The sequence below is a fragment of the Capra hircus genome, chromosome 5, assembly GCF_001704415.2.
Source record: "Capra hircus breed San Clemente chromosome 5, ASM170441v1, whole genome shotgun sequence".
NCBI classification, from domain to species: Eukaryota; Metazoa; Chordata; class Mammalia; order Artiodactyla; family Bovidae; genus Capra; species Capra hircus.
The window spans coordinates 73469507-73492324 of record NC_030812.1 but is presented as its reverse complement, the minus strand read 5'-3'; the positions used below and the strand labels follow the sequence as shown (position 1 = coordinate 73492324).

General features: G+C 50.3%; 1 protein-coding gene across 1 annotated transcript in view; it reads left to right on the top strand.

The window, feature by feature from the left end:
* MYH9 (myosin heavy chain 9) overlaps positions 1–22818 on the top strand; it is an 85445-nt gene that overhangs the window by 9561 nt on the left and 53066 nt on the right. Inside the window, exon 2 of the mRNA XM_018048283.1 lies at positions 20505–20856. Within this exon, the coding sequence (XP_017903772.1) occupies positions 20524–20856 (333 nt within the window). The 5' untranslated portion in view covers positions 20505–20523. The remainder of the gene's footprint in view (positions 1–20504; positions 20857–22818) is intronic.

Here is a 22818-nt window from a genome sequence, read left to right as displayed (position 1 = left end):
GCGCAAATAATGTAACAACAAAACTAGCAAGAAACAAATTTGCCCTCACCCTATCCACCCTCTGCATCTTTCTGGGTTTCCTGTCCATGGACATGCATACTTTGCAAAATTAAATACTAAAATTAAATATTAAATTAGATATTGTTGTGTGTTCTAACTTACTCAGTGCTGTAATATAAAGTTTCTTATGTTGCAACAGGCTCCACAATTATTATTTTAATGGCTATGTTATGGTCCACTGTGGGAAAGAACCATTACTGACTTTGCCAGAAAGTTCCATGGGTTTTATCGAGTCTCTTGGAAATTCATTCATTCAGTAAGTGTATCCTGAGAATCTGTTTTAGGAAAGAAACTGCTGGGTGCCTAGGATGAGACATTCCAGGCCCTGCCCTCAAGGGGCTCACAGTCTATGCCCAGGGAAGAATCACTTCACTTGGCTGTTACGGGTTGTGATGGGGGTGAGCATGGGAGAAAGTGGCTGTTTAGACGCCCAGGTTGAGTTGATGAAAAACAGGTAAAACCACTTTATCATCAGTGATGAGAAAGCACAGGAACTTGGACTTGGGAGAGCTTTCTGGGCTCACTGGAGGAATATCTTCATGTCCCCCCAACTCCCTGAGTGGTTCATACAGGTCTGGGCCAGAAGACACACGAGGAGTTGGGGTGGGATGGGGAGGAGTGAGGGACAGAGCCTCCAAGGGACCTTGTCAACAAAGAGGCTGGGGAACTAGCCCCTGGCCTTCCGGAGGGAGGCCCCTTGGTGACCATGAGTGGCAGGCAGCTGAGGGTGGGGGCAGTGAGGGTAGGAGGGGATGTCCGTGAACTGTCCAAAGCCAGGCAGGCTACCTGGGCTCTGCTGCGGCTCCTGCCTCTGGGGAAGGAACCAGTTGCAGCAACAAGTTGCAGCAGTGTCGTTTTGTTGTAAAGAGGAAGTTTCAGAATCCCAGTGGCTGCTTGTGAGCAGGAAGATGTTTACGACTGTGAAGGAGCTATTTGGGGCTCCGTGCAAGCGGAGAAGATGGGTGGTCAAGGGCTTGGAAACTGGAATGCTGTGTCTTTGCTCTGGCATTCTCTTTCATTCCAGATAAATGACTTCCTTGCTGTCATTTCTTCACTCTTTCCATCTCTTTGCTGTCCTGTTCCCCACTAGCCCCAGCTCCCAGCTCAAGGGAGCTGCTTGGCAGGAATTCTGTTATCTTCCCGGAGAGTGAGAAGGCCAGGGTGGGATGTGGTCACTTGGAGACTTCTGTGGTCCTGTTTCAGGTTTTGCCAACCTCACCGGGTCCCCACTCCAGTCTGTTGTCGGGTTTTGGATCAGTACCAGGTCTGCAGGGTTGAGGTTTGAGTAGAAGAGCTCTGTCGTGGTCCTCAATTCCCTCCCTCTCCCCCGCCCCTGCCATTAAATACGCATTCAAAAAACCAAAAACAAACTCTAAACCTAACCTAACCTTATTTTTTACATATTGACTTAAAATTACTAATAAGAACAACACATTAGCTGGGGGTTTCAGCACTTAGTAGAGGATAGGGTTCCCTAGTGGTTGAGATGAAGTCCGTTGTATCTTTTTTTACATCTCCTGTCACCTTAAACATACTACTGTTTGGTAGCGATTATAGGCTAGAGATTATCTTTGGATTTATACTATTTAAAATTATTCATGGCTTTTATATTGGAGGAGCAGAGATGGGTACAGGAATAGAGAACTGGATAAAGCAGAAGGTGGCAGTGGGGCGTGGGGAAGGGAGTGGGTGACTCTAGAAGCAGCAGCTGGGTTTAAATCCCATTTTCACTCAGTTTATTTATTCATTAAATATGTATCAAATGCTGGCTGTGTGCTGGAGACTGGGTTCTGTGGATACATGATTGGATAGAAGTAACCGAAGCCTGTCTTTGACATTGCAGTGGGGAAAAGCAGATGGCAGCCAGACAGACAGGCTCACGGTGGCAGGTCATTATGCTATGGAGAAGGATGATCAGGTGAAGGCACGTAGGAAGAATCACAGACCAGGCCACCTAGACAACAGAAATTTACTTCTCACAGTTCCCGAGGCTGGAAGTTCAGGATCAAAGTGCCCATAGGGTTGGCTTCCACTGAGGTCTCTCTCCTTGGCTTGCAGGCAGCCGTCCTCATCCCTGCTGTGTTCCTGTGTCTGAACCTCCTCCTCTTAGGACACTAGTCAGATTGGATTAGGGCCCACTCTTACTGTCTCCTTTTTACCTAATACGTCTTTAAAGACTCTCTCTCCAAATGCAGCCACATTCTGAGGTCCTGGGGGTTAAGGCTGCAGCAGGTGAATTTGGAGGGAGGGCACGGAACAGCCCATGAGAGGGGAGAAGGGAGGGGGAGTGTGTGTGTCGGGGAGGCCTCTCTAACCAGGGACCCACTGATGGACACTCAGTTGTTTCTTCAACTGCTTTGGACCCCAGTTTGGTCATCTGTAAAATCTGGGTAATATTGATAGACCCGCCTCTTGGTGCCTTCGGGGAGCTGAAGTGTGCCAGGCACTGTGTGCAATGCCTGATTTTGGGGGGGCCCAGTAAATGTGTCCCCATACCCTCCCCTGCCTTCCCTTTTCCTTCTGTCCGCTTTCATCCTCTCTTCTCTTGAGTGCCACTCATTGTCATCAAAGTGCTTCAGTAACTGGGCCCACGGAATGGACCAGTTTCTAGGTCTCTCTACCTTCCTTATAAGAGTGATGGCACACCGCCCCCGCCCCTTCTCATGGACCAAGTGTTCTTGGAGATGGCCTCCCCTCCGATGAGCCATAAACACTGCTTTTATGTGAGGAAGGGGAAAGGCTTGTGGCAAACTGGTGCAGAACCATAAACCTAGATTCCCAGTTGCCGGCCGAAGTGTCGGATGGCTGCCGGGAGAGCTTCCCTTGCTCTGGCAGTTCCCCTGCCTTCCCTCGCTGGTCTCCATCTCAGCCCTTCTTGACCATACTTGCTGGTGTCCCTGCCTCTGTTAGAGGAGTTGCCACTGGGACCCTTAGCACTGCATGTGGCCCACGATAAGCACTTAGTACTTGCCCAAGAAACAGCTGGATGTCTCTCATTTTGTCCATTTTTAACAAACCAGTTTTCATCTATTTTTTAAAAAGGTATTTATTTTATTATTTATTTGTTTGGTTGTGCTGAGTTTTAGTTCCCAACTAGGGATCAAACCCAGGCTCCCTGAGTTGGGAATGTGAACCAACTTCTACTGGAATACCAGGGAAGCCCCAAAGCTTTTTTTTTTAATCACTATGAAGGTTGAAGTCACACTCCCAATCCCACCAAAGTGATAGTATTAATGTTCCCATTTTGTTGTTGTTCAGTTGCTCAGGAGTGTCCAGCTCTTTGCGAGCCCATGGACTGCAGCACACCAGGCTTCCCTGTCCTTCACCATCTCCCGGAGCTTGCTCAAACTCCTGTCCGTTGAGTCGGTGATGCCATCCAACCATCTCATCCTGTCATCCCCGTCTCCTCTTGCCTTCAGTCTTTCCCAGCATCAGGTTCTTGTCTAATGAGTCAGCTCTTCCAAAGTATTGGAGCTTCAGCTTCAGTCCTCCCAATTAATATTCAGGATTGATTTCCTTTAGGATTGACTGGTTTGATCTCCTTGCAATCCAAGGGACTCTCAAGAGTCTTCTGCAGCACCACAGTTCAAAAGCATCACTTCTTTGATGTTCAGCCTTCTTCATGGTCTAACTCTCACATCCATACATGACTACTGGAAAAACCATAGCTTTGCCTAGATGGACCTTTGTTGACAATGTCTTTGCTTTTTAATCTGCTGTCTAGGTTTTGTCATAGCTTCCAAGGAGCAAGTGTCTTTTAATTTCATGGCTGCAGTCACCATCTACAGTGATTTTTGGAGCCCAAGAAAATAAAGTCTGTCACTGTTTCCATTGTTTCCCCATCTATTTGCCATGAAGTGATGGGACCTGATGCCATGATCTCGTTTTTGAATGTTGAGTTTCAAGCCAACTTTTTCACTGTCCTGTTAGTTCCTCTTTGCTTTCTGCCATAAGGGTATTGTCATCTGCATATCTGAGGTTATTGTTGCCATTTTAGAGCTGGGGAAATGGAGGCTCAGAGAAGCTAAGTGCCTTGACCCAGGCAGCAGGTAAGAGATCCCAAGTCCTCTCCCTGCTCCTCTAATTTTCAGGCCAATCATTTTCTATAGATCTGCTTCCATTGCCTTTTCTGCCCTGTCGTCCTACTTGACCCTGTAAGTGTTTGTGAAGCTAGGGGCTTGTAGACTTTCAGGCTTTTGTATACAGTGGCTGTCAGCCTGGTGATTCCCTGGCTTCTGGTGTCAGGTGTAAAGAACAACCACCCCTGCTCCATCTAAGACAGGGCAGTGGGCAGCAGGTTGGGGTGGATGGCCAGTGTGTGACCTGGGCACAGCCTGGCTTCTGTATGGATCCATAGCTGCTTCCCCCTCAGCCTTCCAGCACTGCTACCACCTCCTAGCCATCTCCTGGCCGCCTCTGAGCCCATCAGCCTGCTATTCTCAGCCTGCCTTCTGCCCAGAGCTGGGCCTGCCACCCACCAACCGTCTCCTGTGCTTGCCAGGGTGAGGAGGAGGTAGCTGCGCCTTGCCAAGTGCTCATGAAGAATGCCTCATCATGGGATTAATTACTGGCCGCCGAGCACGGTGGAATTCATCAGGCCTTTTCGTCGTTGTGGCTTCACACCTCCAACCTTCTTCCCTGCACACCTGAGACAGATCTGTGTGTTAGAGGCTGAAAAATGGTGACTCTCTTCCCCTTTAAAGCAAGTTGCAGGCTTTAATTATCCTTAGGTTGAAATGGCAGAGAGCCCCACACCCCCTACACCTCCCACCCCCACCCCCGCCCCCGCCCCCGCCCGCCTGCCTTTCTGGCTTTCAGACAAGAATCTGAAGAATGTGATACTCCGTTTTGGACCTGAGCAAGGATCAGGGATCAGGGGCTGGAGCAGGATTCTAGGCCTTTCTGGGGCTTTAGCAGGCGGCCTTTGTGCTGTTGGACCTGGGACATTTCACACTGGTTTTGGTGGTCAGGAGGCGTGTTAAATTCTTGCCTCCTCAGTGGGATCCTCCGGGGACAGCTGGGAGGGGCTGGGGGAGAAACCCCCCTCCCAACACATTCATCATAGAGAAATTGGGTTAAAGGAGTTTGCAAGGGGTTGGGCACAGGGGGTCGGTGGCAGCCAGGAGAACCGCAGCTGCTGCTTTGCTTCTGGAGGTTCTGGAGGGCACGGAAGACTGTGGGTCATCCCAGGCTCCCTCCTGTTCCTGACTCATCGCTCACTGCTGGTCACCAGGTCTTCTTACCAACCTTGCTGGCTGCTCCTAGGCACCGACAGCTACTACTCCCTGTGCCCTGGGGCAAGTCATTGAAATCTCCTGGGCTTTGGCTTTGCAAAGCAGGACACTCATGGAACCTGCCTCCAGGTCTGGGTTGTCGTGTATGATCGTGAGGTCTACCATGAAAAGCGCGGTTCTATGCCAGGGACTTTGTGATTCCCATCGTACAGACGAAGAAAGGGAGCTGCAGAATGGTGAAATTACGTTCCCGGGTAACTGGATATGGAGACTCCAGTGGCCACATCCAACCCTGAGCTGATCCCGCACTGTGTGTGTGTGTGTGTGTGATGTGGAGACTCCAGTGGCCACATCCAACCCTGAGCTGATCCCGCACTGTGTGTGTGTGTATGTGCACGCGCGCGTGTGTGTGTGTGTGCGTGTGTGTGTGTGTGATATGGAGACTCCAGTGGCCACATCCAACCCTGAGCTGATCCCGCACTGTGTGTGTGTGTGTGTGTGATATGGAGACTCCAGTGGCCACATCCAACCCTGAGCTGATCCCGCACTGTGTGTGTGTGTGTGTGCGCGCGCGCGTGTGTGCGTGCGTGTGTGCGCGTGTGTGTGCGTGCGCTCGCGCTCACGCTCACATCTGCATGGGGAGAGGGGAGGCTTCGCCCTGGGCAGGCTGAGGTGACTGAATCTGGCTTCTCCCTAAGGTAGGGGCAGCAGCTAGTTCTCTCACCAGCATTGGCTCCCCTAGGCCCAGCTTGTGGCCCAGGCAAAATAGTGATTCTCGGCAAGCTATAAAATAAGCAGCGCCTAGGGTTCTGGTGAAGGATGCGGTGGGCTCATCCCTGCGGCCAGGCTGCCTGCTCATACCAGCCAGACTTTGAGACACAGATGCTACCACTACCTGCTCTAGGAACTGTTCATTTTTGTGTCAAGTGTGAAATATGCAGGTTTTCTCTTCATCCTGCTCATGGCTCCTATTTGGGTTGTTTCCCCTGGGGAGGCTACAGGCCCTGGAATGCTGCTTGTCCATCCTTGCTTCTCTGGAGAGTGTGATTCTGCCTGCCCTGCAGCCGGTGTGCCCAGGGCTGGCACACGGCTGGCTCAGTGGAGGACAGGCCCAAGGGATGCAAAGAGAGAGAGACAGTTTGCTGTTCAGTCTGGATTTTTGTTTCTGCTGTCCAGTGATGAGAGCACCCCGGGGAGGCGGCCTCCTACGCCACCAGCGGGGCCAGGTCCTCTGCTTCCCACGCGGACTCTCCCTCTTGGGTCATCCCGACCACAGCTTTGTTTCCTTGGACCTCTCTTTAACCTTCTGGAGGAAAATGAAGGAAGAAAATCCTTTCAAATAAGTTCACATTGCCTTGGTGGAGGAGGAAGCCACTCCAATGCCCCTTTGCCTTTGAGCTGGTAACCAGGGGGCTCCTAAAACTCCCAGGACTGTGCTTGAGGGTCTCTGTAGATGTACCTCTAAGATGGTACACAAAGGGTTCACAGCCTTCAAGCAGTTCTCAAAGGGGGTCTTTGAAGGCTGAAAGTGTTCAGAACCACTGATCTAGAGAGATGGGGACTTTGGGTTTCCTGTTTATAGAATATGTGTATGTGTATAAACATATGTCTCTGCATATCTGTTTATACACACACACACACACAAGCGCACGCGGGCGCGCTCAGGCAGGAGGGTCTGCTCACTATGGGATTAGGTGACACTGCCCTAAGATGTAATGTGTGAAGAGCACTTTCCTGGGGCAGTGGCCTTCCTCTCCCATCTGATCTGTATTAAGCCTTTAATATTATAGCACTTCTGGGCGTCTCTTCCTTGTGGGGCCAGGCCTTGAGGTTTGAGTGGTGAGGTTTTGAATGTAGTGGATTTGATCAGGTATGGACTCTGCATACAGAGGAAACTGGGCTCTTTCTTTCTGTCCTTGTGATCTTTCAGCCAGACTCCAGGTCCTCAAAGGACGTTTCCTAAAGCTCCAGATCCAGTCAGGTCACTTCATCTCCCTGAGTGTCAGCCTCTTTCTTTTTTAAGGGAGATGGTGGGGAGCAGGGAATGAGGCAGAGGCCTTAGGATACCTGCTGTGGCTTTACTGAGGTTGTCTGGATCAAAAGATGGGAGCAGCGGGGGACCAACCGTCCAACCCATGTCGGGTGACTGGGCTGCTACAGCTGCCGTCTTACCTGCCTAAGGTTTGACAGCCCGAGAATCTTGCTTTGGCTTTGGACTTGAACTTCTCCTTGTGAACTTCACTGTGTGATCTTGGGCAAGCTGCTGGCTGAGTCTGAGACTCATCTACCCAGTGAAGGCTGAGTCAGATGGGTGTTTTTCAGGCTATCAGCTGAGACTCACTGGTGGGTCCTGAGCTTATTGGTGGCAACCAGTAGTCTTAGAAATTAAATAGATTTGAATGGAAAATATCAGAGTGCCTAGGGTGTATACATCATTTTGTGAAGCTTGTGTTTGACACGTTTGCATGTTTATGATAAAGATTTTAAGTTAATTCTTTTCTATTGTGGCTTGAGATTAAAAAAATAAAAATGGCGCCCCCAGGATGAGATGCTCCTTTGGTGGAGGAGAGGTCTTTCAGCCCTGACTTGTGTGGTTCCCACCCATAGGTCTGGGCAGAGCTGAGGTCCCCACCCCCCCACAGCTGAGCCGTAAATGGAGCTCCCTGCAAGATCAAACTCTTTAACTAAAGTTCTTTACAAAATTCTGGGAAATGAGCTGCATTCCTGGGGTGGAATAAATCATGTCGAATGAGGCGAGGCAGGATGTGACTTCAAACCCCTCCAAAGTGGGCTCTGTGAGGGCAGTGCTTGTGACTGACTCATTATGAGCAAGCTCAGCGACACTGACTCCTTGAGAGAAGAGGCAAGACTGTGGGCAGGGAGCCAGCAGGCCCGGGGCGCCACCAAGCACCACTCCTGCATTAGTTCATTTGGGTCCTCACAGTAGCCCTGTGAGTCGAGCCAGGCTTTGATTGCATCGCAGAGTCGGGGCTGTCAGCTTCTGCTAGGGGAGCCCTCCTGTCCTTTGGGGCAGCTTGTGGCATCTCCAGTTTACAGACCGAGAAACCAAGGCCCAGGGGCCCTGTCGGCCTGGCCCAGTTTGTCCTGTTAGTAAAGCGATGGGTCTGTATTTCCCTGGCCAGTCTGGCTGCCTCCTGAGTCTGATTCTTTCTAAGATGCCTTCCTCATAAAGGTCATGAGTAAGCTATTAACCATTTCGAAGGTCTCTCTGGGAGTCTTAAGTGACCGCCTGATCAATTCAGGAAGATAACTGTTGACCAGTCATGTGCCTCTTAGAAACAACATGGAGATTAGTGAACATCAGATTTAGCTGGAAGGGCGATGGAGAAGAAGAGGACATTGGCATGATCCTCAGTGGCCACAGATCAGCTCATTGTGGGCCTTTCCTGCCTCATCTACCAAAGAGAGTCACTGAGGTTTGGAAAAGATGTGCGATCACTGGGGTTATCCTTAGGCACTTTAAGAATGGGTGGCAGAGAGTCAGGTCTTGGTCCTTGGAGTTTGGACCTTTTGGGAGACTGGAACCTTCCCCATTCCTAAAGTTCATCAGGGGTTACTCAACATCTACATAGATTGGTCATCGGACCCAGGGGTGCCTGGGCCCCATCGTGGCCTTAGAGCTCTGAGCGTGGCAACAATGGGATCAGGATGGCTGTTGGTAGTAGAGGCTGTGATATTCAGGGATTTTGTTTGTTTTTGGTGCCATTTAAACATCAATCAGAATAACAAGCTGCTGAAGGCCTGGTGGGTCCTGGGTTGAGTGATCTTCAAAATTGTCTTTTGTTTCTGATCTCTGGTTGGGCTTCTCAGCTGTTCCTGATGTGGGGTCCAGAATCCAGCCTGCCGCACTTTCCCATTGAGACTGCGGCAGTATAATTACATCTTCTCAGTATGGTTATTTTTCTGTGTTGGGTTTTAGCAAACTGTGCTCGCAGGCTTGGGGAAAGAAAAACCAGGCTATCATCAGCAGAACCAAAGGGAAGGAATAACTTCATTGCAGGAATGCGAAGGTCAGAGTTGCCCCTCGTGTGAGTGGGGAGCTCTCGAGGCTCAGAGATGCTGTCCGCAGGGCAGGGTGGTATGCTCCATGCACAGTTCCTGATGGAAGGAGGCCAGGCAATTCTGTCAACCTTGTCAAACCTAGGGGCATGTCTAGGGGTGTCACTTGCACCTTGCTGTTTGGGAGGGGACCCCACCCCCATGTCTGGAACAACTTGCTTCTCTGCAGTTTCTCCTGGGCAGCCAAATAGAAGCTCATTACCAAGCAGGAGAGGCTCAAGTGTGATCTCACTACACAAATACTGAACCAATTAAAAGCAGATTCAAGGTCCAGTGTTGATGACTTACCCAGTGGTGTGTGTGCCTGGCCTCTTACCTTTGAGTGAGAGCTACATTGCTAATGTGTCTGCTCCCCTCCCTTGACACCAGACAGAAGGGTTTAGGAGGGAATGGCAATTTTCTTGGACAGCCAGGTTCTGGAAGACACAATGTGGACGTAAACCCAAGCCTTCTCAACAGTCAAGGTCACGTCCACAAGCGTTGACTGACTGAGGAGGACTTGCTCTCTGAACCCTGGGTTCAGTCAGCACCTGAAGGAGTTCCGGGGACGACGGGGCCAGGCAGAGAGAGGTTCTGGCAGTTCCAGAATAAGGCAGGCTGTGCTGGAGCAGGCCTGGGGAGAGGAGAAAGAGCAGTAATGTATGGGTGTTAGGAAAGGCTGCCTGGGTGAGTGGAAGGTCGTGATGGTGCGAAGACTGTCCTCTGGGGAGCCATGGTTAGATTGAGTGTCTGGCAGGGGACAAGACAGATGGGGCTGGAAAGATGGAGGCATTGGTTGAGGGAGTTGGTTAAGCTCTAAAGGCCATAGGGATCTTTCTCTTTAGGTGAGAAGGGCTGTTATTCTGAATGGTGGAAATTCTTTTTATTTTATTTCAGTTGCAGCATGAGCAACTGAACTGAACTGATGTGGGATCTGGTTCCCTGACCAGGAATCAAACCCAGGCCCCTGGCATTGCAAGCTTGGAGTCTTAGCCACTGGGCCACCAGGGCAGTCCCTGGAATTCTTACCAGTGGAGTTGTCTTTAAGCACTAACTGCTTCTGCACGGATTAGCCGCTTGATTCATTCATTAAAAATGTACCTCGTGGCCCTGAGGACAGGATGGTATCTCTGGAGGAGACTCACCTGGGTGCAATGCTCTCCGTGACACCTGATACAGATCTATGCCCAAGATACTTCGGTAACACTGACTGCAGAGTTCCTGGGATGCTGGGCCACTTCTCACTTAGGAGGAACTGATGGAGCTGGGCAGGGCTGCCAAGGTCCCCCCTGAGCCGGGCTGTTCCAAGTGGTAGCTCATAGGGTGAGGTCTACCTCCCTTTGTCCCCCTCATGTGGCCTGGGATCCCTTTCTCCCCAGCCTTGTCATGGAACTATTTCTTCTCTCAGGTTGGAAGCCCCCCTCCTGGCTGGTCCAGGGTATTTTTTCAACTGCTGATTTCTCTTGCTGCCCTCTTAAATGGAGGTCGGGGAAGGTGATCTCTTTAAAATACAAATCTGATGATGTCACCCTCTCCCGCCTCCTCTTGCCCTAGAATAAAGTCCACATTCCTCAGTGGCTGATAAGATACTGGTGAGCAGCTGTGCATTCCCCCCCTCTGCCCCCTGCTTCCACTGCCAGTCTCTACTCCCTCCCATGCCCCCTGCCCCCACCCCCTAGTCCTCACGTAGGAGGAAGGCATCTACATACTCCTTTCTGGTGTCACTCTTGAGATTCTGGGTCCCTTGGGTGCAGGCCCTGCGTCTTGGTGTTCCCTGGGGATCTCAGGAGTCCTGGGAAGTCCCTGCAGATGGCCTCTGAGGAGAGAAGGTCAAAGGGGGAGGGTTCTGGGGCTCTGGTGCTAAATTCCTCTCTGGCCTGTCTCTGGTCTGGTTTTCTTATCTGCTGAGCATCAACACAGGCCTGGGTTGGAATACTGCTAATGGAAACAAGTCCCAGCTTCTTCTGTAAGCAAACAACATTCCTGAGGTGGGGAGGGGAGGGTCCCCTCCCCCCTTCATAGCCTGGGGAGAGTGAGCAAGCACCTCAGGGTGGGGGGCTGCTGTGAGGGTGGCCCTGGGCAGCAGAGAAGCTGAATTGCCTTGTTTATATTGGGAGGCTTCTGTGTCCATTATCTTGTTTGAGCCTGATCACTGCTGCCCAGCAAGTCTACAGGGTCACACCCAGCTGGTCAGCGCCACACCAGACTCAAAGGCCAGCTCTTCTGCCACCTGCCTCGTGCACACATCCCACCAGACCAGTATATCCCAGGCCAGCACTGAGACATATTGTTCTTGAAGGATATGGGACTAAACAACACCAGCAATAACAACAAAGCCCGAGGGGACAAAATGCAGTGGGCTTCCTTATTGCAGGCATCTCAGAATCTGGGTGTCCAGTGCCTCTCAGCAGGAGGGCCATGGGACAGAGCATTTCCAACCTACCTTGTCCCCTCGTGCAATCACTGTCTGGGGGTCACCAGATTATACTATGTTGTTCTCTGTGGACTAGTAACCCAGAGAGAGTCACCAAGCTTCTGGAAGGTTTTTGTAAGCCCCGGATATCATTCCGGGAAGGATTAGGATTAATCAGATCAAGAGGACAAGATAGAGGAGTTAGGAGGGGAGTTCCTAGTAAGTGTTTTCTTTGCTGGGAAGTTGAGTTACAGTTCCTCCAATTGTCCATGGTCCATTTTTTTTTCCTCTTTCTAAAGTGAGGAAATTGAGGTGTTCACAGCTTCAAGATCACAGGAGTGACAAGTGGAGGATTCAGACCCAGGGCTATCTGGCTCCAAGTTCGCACTCATTCCACTGCATTCCATCACAGTGCATTAAAAACACTTATCTAAGGATCTGCAGAGTTGGTTCCCTGTGTGGCAGTGGTTTCTCCAAGTCCTGTCTCTGTTCTGAATTGGTACCACAGAATGTGCCTACAGCGCTTGCTCAGCAGATGCAGACCGAGGGCCAAGAGAGGCAGGAAGGGTGACTCAGGCCTTTTCCTGGGTCCCCACGAGGGTAGAAGCCACGCTACCTCAACTGAGGTCCTTTCTGCTACATCTGGGGGTAGATGGTAGGCACCTCCACCTTGGTTAATCAGGGGGTGCTAGGTGGCTCCAGAAAACTGTGATGGTTTATTCAGCCGTATGCAGAGCTTCTTGGGGACCAGTAACTTAGCTTTAGTACTCTTTCTCTTTGTGGACTGAAAGCCCTGATATGGTTTCTTTCCCTTTTTGTTTGGGGAGAATATAAAAATTAGTCCACAAATGGCTTGGGTTTTGTAACAAATTAGGTGGCTGTGACCCTGATGTGTGCTCTCAGCTTGGCTTTCTCTGTCACTTCAGCTCTCTTACTCTCTGGCTTCTTTGCAAAGCTCAACGGGGTTCTCCAGCCTCCTTGAAACCTTCCCTGTTACTCCTGCCTCCTCTTCACCTTGTTTCATGTTCATTCATTCGGGAAGCTTTAATTGAGCACCTGCCCGGAGTCGGACCTTGTGCTGTTTGAAATTGAAATGAATGAAAGCTGGTCCCTGTCCTCTTGATGGTCCAGCTGCTGGATTACTGCAGTGGAGACAGGGACAGAGCCCAGAGGGGAGGGACACGAGGAAAGTCTTTCTCAGCCGAGAATGGAGCGTGGAGCTATTTGAGAGAGGGTTCTTGGTGCAGAGGGCACCTCTTCTTCATAGGCCCGGAGGCATAAGCCAAGTCGGATGTGTAGGAATTGTTTCTGAGGAGCTGGGAATGGCTTAGACTGAGCGAGAAAGAAAGGGCAGACGAGGGAGAAGGGCTGGGAGCATGGGGGAGATTAATGGGAATTACAAGGGGTCTGCTCACTGTGCAAAGATGATTAGGTTGTATTCTGGGGAAGTCTTGAACTATTTTGAACGTGCAAGTAATATCAATAAAATAGAAAGGAGCATGCATAGAAAGGGAGCTGCTGAGTCATCCTGAAGGCAGTGAGGAGGCTGGATTAGTAGAAGACTCAGGGGAAGAAAAGCTAGTAAGGAGATGGCTATGACAGCCCAGAAAGGAGGGGAGGCAGGCCTGGTCTGGAAGCAAGGGGTGATGGCCATGAGGTTGGCGGAGGGCCTGCTAATCTACCAGGAAAGAGTTTACAGTGACTGCTTTGGGTGACTAGAGGGCCAGCGTCTTAGCCAGAGATGGAGACCCAGAAGGGAGTGCAGATTTGAGGAGAGTTCAGGTGTGATGATGGTTGTGGGTCCTCCAGGTGGAGATATCCCTCTGGTAGGTGGGAAACATTCATCCTGGTTATCATCCCTGGGGCTGATCTGATTTGCCAAAAACATCCAGTAAATAGCATTTGGTGGATTTCCCAGGATGTGATGGAGTGAGCTAGCCCAGCCCTGGGAACGCTCCCCAATGTGGCTACTTCTTGTCTTCCATTAATTACCTGGGCCTCTTGATGCTGGTGAACTTTGCTAATGAGTCAGTGGCTGAGCTGTCATGTTGGAGACTCCAAGGGAGATTTGTGTCCTGCCAGGGTGGGTATTGATACATCAGCCTCCTTTGCCTGAATTTTTTCTTTTTTTAATTGGGCATTTAGAAATCTTTAAAGTACAGTCCAGTAGTGGTCATATCCCTTAATTTACAGTGTATTAAAAGGGACCGTCCTTCCTTGGTGATGATGCCATCCATGATGGTCATTGTTTGGATCTTGGGAATCATTTTGCTGAGGACTTCAGTTTTAAGGAAAGTTGGCTTGTGCACTTGAGAGTTGGGAGAAAATTTACTAAGGAGAGGTCTGGGTGCAACATTTATTCATGTTTTATCCCTTAACTCAGCAGTTCTCAACTGGGGGTAGTCCCCCTCCGCCACTCCCTACCGTTGGCAATGTCTGGAGATGTCTTTGGTGTCAAAACTGGGGACCAAGTGCCCCTGGCATCTAGTGAGTAGAGGTCATAGATACTACTAAACATCTTTCAATGCACAGGACAGCCCTCGCAGCAAAGAATTACCGGGCCCTACATGTTCACAGTCCTGAGGCCGAGAAGTCCTGCCTTATGTGGTCACATAATTTCAGAGTTCATGTGAAACTCTACCTTCTTCTCCCTTGGCCTGGAATACTTTCTGACCTCCTCTCCCCTCCCCCTTCAATATTTTACCCATCTTCCACAATCCAACTTGAATGTTATCTCCTCTGTGAAACTCCCTTGGGCTTCCAAGTTTTCCAATGAATTACCTCTGTCTCTTTTCCTATAAACAAGCTGCTGTTCCTCTGTCTTCCTTCACAGAGTCTTGATCCCTGGTTGGTGGAATCCACAGATTTCGGAGGGGCGGCTCTACATCCTCTTCATCCATATGACCAACCTGTCTTAGACGCTCACCATATTTGATGCTGGGTATAGCAGTGAAAGGGAGAAAAAACCAAGGAGCTTGCTCTCTGTCCACTCTGTACTCTGTATACAATCTCTGATTGGCACTGTCCCGAGGGGTACATGTCTGTCCTGTCATCTCACTACATTAAAGCTCCTTGGGTCCTTTGCAGCTGTGTCACAATATTTTTGCACGTAGAGCCTCAGTACGTATTAGTTGATTGAATAATTAAATCTCGTGGGTTGGAAAATTTCTGTTATTTCAGCAGTTACTTTCACAGACCCTTCCTTAACAGTGGTGCTTGGGCACCTTTTCACTCAGCAGTGGCTGTGAGGAGAAAGAGAAGGGGCCTGTTTACCTGTGTTCTCTGGAATGCGGGTGGGGATTGAAAGAAATCCAAGGGGGCTGCTTGCAGACATCGGTGACTAAGCCAGAACAGGACTCTGGTCTCTGGTCTGGGTTGAGGCTGCCTGGGTCTCTGAACTGGAACCTTGACTTGGAGATCTTGAATGGCTCCCTCAAGGCCCTCACCTTACTTTTAGCTCTGCCAATTTAAGGTGGGGGAGATGGGGTTTGCAGCCTGGAGTTGGCATAATGTCTGTTTCACTGGTTTGCTTCCCCAGGGTGGGTTCTCAGGTCACGTTCTCCCTGGAGAGCTCCCGGGAGGGGGCAGTCTGAGTAGAAACTGAGCAGGGCATTGCTGCTGAGTGGCTCTGAGTTTGAACTTGGGTTTTGTGACTTGTCTCAACCTCATTTCCCCCACCATCAAATGACTATGATGACATGCGTGCGTGCTCAGTTGCTTCAGTTGTGTCCAACTCTTTGTGACCCCGTGGACCTTAGCCCACCAGGCTCCTCTGTCCATGGAATTCTCCAGGCAAGAATACTGGAGTGGGTTGCCATGCCCTCCTCCAGGGGCTCTTTCTGACCCAGGGACCAAACCCATATCTCCTGCGTTGGAGATGGATTCTTTACACTAGCACCACCTGGGAAGCCCTATGATAACATACCCCTTATGAAATGATTATGAGGCTTGAGAAAATGAAGACCTTAGTAGCAGGCCTGCAGTACTTTACAGTGAGTTAAGACGGTAGCTTTCAGATGAATTGAGATGACTTTGAAAGCTCAAGCCTAGAACTTGGTCCATGGAAGGCTTACATAAATCCTACTGTCTAGGAATGGAAAAGTTCACTGTGTTTGGACCACTGATTTGTCCTAGTACAATAAATTCCGTCTTCAAGGGGCTGGCAGTTTCTTTTCCTGACGAACACATAAACAAGTATAACAAAAAGAGAACCAACCAAAGGGAGGGAGAGAAGGGGTTCCTTGGGAAAAACAGGAAGGAGTAATAGATCCAAATGGGTCTTTAGGGGTAAGGGGAGAAGGCAAATAATCGAGGAATGACATTTTGGGTTGAAAGCAGAGGTTTTTGGTCAACCTATTTACTTTCAGTTTCATCATTTCCTGAGAATCCTAATTTAGCCGCTGGTTGTGTCCTCTCGATTATGGCCTAAAAAGGCAACTCCTTGGGCTTCTTGGAGTTGGACTGGCACCCACAGGAAGCCAGCATGGGAAGGGCTGGCCTCGGCCTGATCCGATCTGCAACGCGCCAGGGCCGCCTCCTTCCTCCTTAACCCCTTGCTGGCCTGGTCCTGCTGCTTCCCAGGACTTCTGGGTTCCCTAGTCTGACTCTTTCCTGCAGTTCTCTTAGTGCTGGTGTGCCTGTGCGTGTGGGTACCCTAAGTGGCCGAGCACATCAGTGTGCTCTTGAGGAAACATGTTGATAATACATCTGACGACCATAAAAACGCTTGGATGTTCCTTTGCTTCCATAACTCCACTTGAGAATTTATCTCAAGCTGGTCCAATAGATAAGAGGAAAAGACCTAGTAAGTGGTGTTTTTTTTCCTTTAAACAAAACAAAATAAAAGAACCCCCCACCACCACTTTGAAATATTATGCAGCCATTAAAAGTGATTGCCAGTGAGGCTTTGGAGTCAGAGGTCCTAGGTCCAAGTCCTCACTCCTCCAGCTGTGTGAAGGAGTGGTTACTTCCCTCTCAGAGCTTCTGTGTCATCACCTGTAACAATGAAGCATTTGGATAAAAGTGATCAACAAGCAGGCTCTGTGGGGCCTTGTGGGGAAGTGGTCAGAGTCAGAAGGGAAAATACAAAAATGTGGAATTCCCTGCTCTGCCTGTGATAATTAAAAATCAAGTGTTTCTGTGAATCAGGAGTAGAAAGGACCACTAAAACAGAAAACTAATTTTTGTGAGGAGAATGTCAGGAATTTAAGTGGGGGAGGGATATTTTTCTTTGATTCTGTAAATTGTTCTGTTACACGGAGTTTTAAAAAAATTTCAGAGGCTATTTAGCATGGTCCCAGGACAGGGCAGGGAGAAATGGCAGTGTGCTGGCTGCCGCCATCAGGCAGTCTCTCCCTAATGCCCTTTCTGTAACAGGCCTTATTTCACTGCTCATAGCTCTGGACAGGGGTGGCTTGCTCCACCTGCATCCTTAGAGGTGAGCGTTAACCTGTCTGCAGTGCTGGCTTCCCCTCTGGGCACTGGGGCCCATGAGCCTCTACCTAACACAGGTGAAAACAGGAGCTCAGCTGCAGCCCTGTGCCCCCATGAACCCTCAGATGTGGATGTTCCCTTCTGGGTCTAAGTGGGAGGGCTTGAATAGAAGCTCCATTGTTTATCATGACCTCTGTGGCCCTTCCCACCGGTCAGGCCCATGTATTGATTTTGGCATTGCTGCTAATGCATATCATTCCAGCAGAGTTGCTGAAGCCAAACAGCTCTGTCCTTGGCCTGGCCAAGCGGGAATGTTTAATGAAAACTTCTGAGGTGCTGAGGCCAGGGGGAATTCCTCAGGCTCACCATCCATGGGGGCTTGGCCCCCCCTGAGGTCTGAGGGTGTGGGGTGTACCTCTCTCTCTTACAGGAGGTGTGTGCCTGGCCAGCGCATCTCTGATGGCTGTCAGAGGTAGACAGTGCAGGCCTATACATGCCCCCTGCCCTCCCACTGAGGCCTGAAGCTAGGGCAGAACCAGGAGCTTAAGGTGGAGGGGTTGGGTGGAGTCTTCCTCCACTGCCTACTGTAAGTTCATGGCCTCCAGGCTCACTGAAGAAAGGGCAGTTTACCCACATTCCCAGGGAAGGTCATGTGGCCATGGCCTGCAGCCTAGGTAGCCGCCTTGTTGTTGCCCCAGGGTTGGAGTTGCTGAGGTGAATTGGAGTTTGATGAGAGCCAGGAGTCATTCTGATATCACTGATGGGCTGCTGGCTGTTGAGAGTCACAGGGCCAGGGAGCGAGAATGCTGTTTCAGCCTGCTCTGTTTTTGACAGGCTATACGGTCCACACCGGAAGGGTCATTCTCAGCCTCCTCACCTGCCTGCTAATGCCCAGTAGATACCTGATGAATGTCGTGGAATGGGTCCCCCTGTACTCCCAGTATTCTACTCAATTTACTGGCAGTTTTAGCCCCACTAAAATGTTGGATGGATTTCTTTTGCAAGACCCCAGGCATAAGTGTGTTGGGAAGAGCCCAAACCTAGAGATCAGGCAGATCTGGGTTAGCCCATGATGAGGTTGGGCGACTGTGGGTGAGTGACTTGCCCTCTCTGGGCTGTTTCCTCATTTGTAAACTGGGGGTACAGAGAGGTTTTTTTTTTTTTCCCCAGGGTGACTGATGGTTAAGTGAGGTTGTGAATAAACTGAGCTCTATGTTGGTGGGTAGGTACTTAATGGTTGACCCCCTTCACTGGGCTGGGTTGGTGGAACTCTTAACAAACAGTGGGCTTAGGGTTGGGGGAAAGGGTTGAAGTGAATCCCTCTTTGCATCCTGGTGGGAGTCTGTCTCGTCCCTTACCTATTTGAGGTCTGAGAAAAGGCGAAGAACCAGCAGCCAGTGAGGCCTGTGCCCAGTGACTGTTGCAGGTTCTTGAGCTTGGTGGTGACGTGACTGGGGAGGTTGGTTTGGGGAGCCTGAGGGCTAGGGTTTTGTGGAGGACGACTGGCCTGTGGTCAGATGGACGGCAGAGAGGCAGAGGACAGTTGGTATTTGCTCTGGCAGAGAGAAGCCTCTGATTTGCTTGAATGGACTGGCCAGTGTGGAAGTGAGGACAGCTGCAAGTGGGCCTGTGCAGCCCCTCATCCTCCAGCCCCACACAGAAGATGCGGCCAGCCAGGTGGTTTGCAGCCATCCCATTCCTGCATTGTTCGCTGCTGCCTAACTCTGGGCTCTGCCTGCTTCTTCTGGGGGTGGTCCCTGCAGGTGGATGGTGCCCCTTGGTCCCCCAAGAGGGGCTGCCAGGGTTTGCTGGGAATGTAAACAAAGCCACTGACTAAGCTTGCTGGGGAGGCTGCCAGGCTCTGCTCCTTGGACTTGCCTTCTCTTTGTTGGGGGTGGGGGTGGTGTGGAGCTAGCAGATTTCCTGGAAAACAGCCTCTCCTGGAGTGAGTCCAAGGGAGCCCCTCAGCCTTGATCTGGAAACCATTTAATGAGCCCAGATAAGAAGGCCTGGATGGCCCAGACTTTTCCTTTTGTTCTCTCCATTCCAAGCCTCCCTGGCATCGCAGTTCCTGCTGGGACCTGGAAGCATGAAAGACTGTGTGACTCTAGACGTGGATCTGGGGTCCTCCTGGCTTCCTGGACCTGGGGAGGGGCCCTTGATCTCACAGGGGAAAAACCGTTCTGTGTCGTAAGCTAGGCAGTGAGCTTCTGGGCTGTTCCTCTGGTGGCTCTGGCTGGCTCTGTTCTGGATCAGGGCGTCTAAATCCTGCTTTTGATTCACTCAAAACAGCTGTCCTCCTAGCTGATCCCAGCTGAGCCTCTGAGCAGGAATAAGTACTGTGGTTAGGCCGTGGGAAGCGGGAGTTAGAGGAGGAGCATGAGTCCTTCCTAGGTAACTTTGGACAAAGCCCCTTACCTCCAGAGCTTCTGTTTCCTCATCTGTAAAATGGGATAATAACACTTACCTTACCCACCTTACAGAGTTGTTAGAATGAGGATCTTCTGAGATAGAGAAGTGTGTGTGATAGTATTTGATAAACTATAAAACCACTCAGAAAAAAAAAATAAATAAAACCACTCGGATGTGAGGGGTTCTTATTTTATCATCTTTGTTTTGCAAATGAGCTTCAGAAAAAGCAAACACACATGGGCTTAAGTTCTCCTGGGCTATGAATTGTGAGGGTTACATTTTCACATTGGGCCCCAAAAGGGAAACAGTGATTACTTACTCTCAGCGTTTCCTGGAGCCTGACTTCTTTCCTTTTCGCCTTGTTTCTTGGGGCAGTGGAATTAAAATCTGTTGGCAACATCCTGGTGGTGTGTTTTCTTCTCTTAGTTGACTCCATGAAATGAGAAAGTTTTTTAAACTGGAGACTTCCACTCTGTGCACTTGTAGTCAGTTGCCTGTTTTGGGCTAACTAGAAATCTGTTGTTGTTGGAAGTCTTCTTTAACTGTGCGGTCACTTTCCTGGCCTTAGTGGGTGTAGCCTAGTGTGACTATAATTACATCTGTCCAAGATTCTTATTATGCTCATCATTTGGCACAATTGTTGTTTATAGATTTGATTATGTATTTACCGTAGGATACATCTTACCATTACTTCCTTACAGAATCCTTGATCATTTTTTTCTTCAGCAACGTACATCTTTCTCCTGCAAGTAGAGAGTGAGAAAATTTTGACAAATTGTACAACCTGGTTATCTATAATTTACTTATTATAATGCTGTACAATTTGCAAAGATATGAGATGAGTGATCTTTACATGGTGCATAGCTAACCTTTTATCCTTTTTTCTCCCTTAGGTCCTGGCTGTAAGTCACCATGGCGCAGCAAGCTGCTGATAAGTATCTCTATGTGGATAAAAACTTCATCAATAACCCGCTGGCCCAGGCCGACTGGGCTGCCAAGAAGCTGGTATGGGTGCCTTCTGACAAGAGTGGCTTTGAGCCCGCCAGCCTCAAGGAAGAGATGGGTGAGGAGGCCATTGTAGAGCTGGTGGAGAACGGGAAGAAGGTGAAGGTGAACAAGGATGATATCCAGAAGATGAATCCACCCAAGTTCTCTAAGGTGGAAGACATGGCGGAGCTCACGTGCCTCAACGAAGCCTCAGTGCTGCACAACCTCAAGGAGCGCTACTACTCAGGGCTCATCTATGTAAGTGGGCGGGGCTCTGCATGGGTGGGTAGTCCCAGGACTTATCTACATAAGTGGGCGGGGCTCTACACAGGTGGGCGGTCCCAGGACTTATCTAAATAAGTAGGCGGGGCTCTGCAGGAGTAGGTGGTTCCAGGACTTATCTACATAAGTGGGTGGTGTTTGCAGTTGTTAGGATAAGGAGATACATTGACCTATCTCAGTGGAAAAGTCCTTAATGGACCAGCCTCACCCAGCTTTCTAATATGTAATATGGCAGGTGGGAAGGATTGAGGCCCAGAGAGAGCAAGGGATTTACACACACAGCCAGGTGTTGGCAGGCCTGAGATTGGAAGTCAGGAGTTCTTGATGAAAATATTGTATGGACAAGTTAAAAGCCCCTTCTCTTGGGGTATTAATATTGAAATTCAGAATTAGTGACTTGCAGAAAAACAAACGGCCTTAAGGAAGCATTGCTTGTCTGTGGAGGGGAGATGGGAGTAAGTGCTATTGTCTGGGCAGGGGACTCTTCCCTTGGTATCCTTGATGACTTATGTTAGAACCACTCTGCTGGCCTCTAAGAAATGGTCCTGCTCAGTAAAGCAGAGTGATTCAGGTCATGCGAGTTGGAGCCTCCAGGACCTGGTTCGCATCTTGGCCCTCCCCGAACATTTGACACGGCTACGTGGGGCCTCACTTCCCCATCTACAAGGAGTTGTGAGAACGTTGTAACGCACCAGCCAATCCTGGGCTCATTCAGACTTGGGCTCTGTAGCTGCTGCCATTTGTTGTAGGTGAAGGTAACTCTGACCCTCTGCTTGGCCTTTTGTACGTGTCGCAGTTAAGCTTGGGTCCTGTTAGAGAACCGCCGAGTACGAAACAAACTGATGGCCTGCACTTGCCTATCAGCATACTGCAAAGGGGAATATAAGTTATGAAAGTGTGTTAGTTGCTTCATCTCCCAGAGCATGTGTTTTGCTCTCTAGGCAGGCATGGACCTACGCCTATAAGCTCAGGGGTAGAATCTGAGGCTTTTTTCTGAAACTCTTCAGCTGGAGACATCAGGCATTAACCCCTGTTTTTGCATCTTTGCTGGCCTTACCCGGGCACAGAGCCTCCTGCCTCCGTCTGGCTGGCCTCCTCCTCAGCATCCTCACCAGAAGGAAGCTGATTGTCTGTGCATTTGCCCTAATGGAGACCCCAGCAGGTGCAGGGCTTTGGGAAGATCAAAGCTGCTTGGTGGGGCTGCCTGGGCAAGGGGGCGCCACCTCCTTCACAGGCCCCCCCCCCGCCCCGCCCCCTGCACACGAGGTTCCAAATTGCGACCCTGGGAGCCTTTGTGTGGTGTGTTTGCCTGGCGTTGTGGGCGGCGTGGGGTAATTCTGTGCCACAGCTGCTCTGTTTCTTCAGTGGGGGGAGGCCTGGGGACAGGGGGCGGTCAGGCACAAAGAGCCTCTGTGGCCCGTGAATGGAGCAGCTCCCTGGCGTGGCTAAGTGGGAACGGAGCCGCTTGCTCAATGTCTGTGCCTCCACGGGCTTCCAGCGCCATGGGCTCGAGGTACAGCCCCCTGCCTCCCACCTGAGCTGCAGTGCTCATTCCACGGGGCTTAGTTTGATAGTCCACTGATTTGATGGGATTAGCTCAGAGAATTCTGAGGTCCTCTTGAACCCCCCTCAGGACCGTCTGCCCACCCAGCTGTCAGAACGACTTGTCGTAGTAAACCTCAGTCTCCTTCTGCTGTCACCACCAGCTGTTTCCAAACATCTGGCCCCACTGCGCGCCCTAAATGTGTGGCCACGTGTCCTTCACTTTCATCAGGCTGGATTTCCTAGAGTGTGGGTTTTCTCAAACCCCAGGAACAAAGCGCACTTGTTTCTGAGCTCCTGGGATGACTTCGCTGCTGCCTGGTCTGCCATCTCGTCCCCACCCAACAGTAGTGGAGGGAAAACCAGAGGTTCCCCAAGGCACTCCTGTCTTCTCAT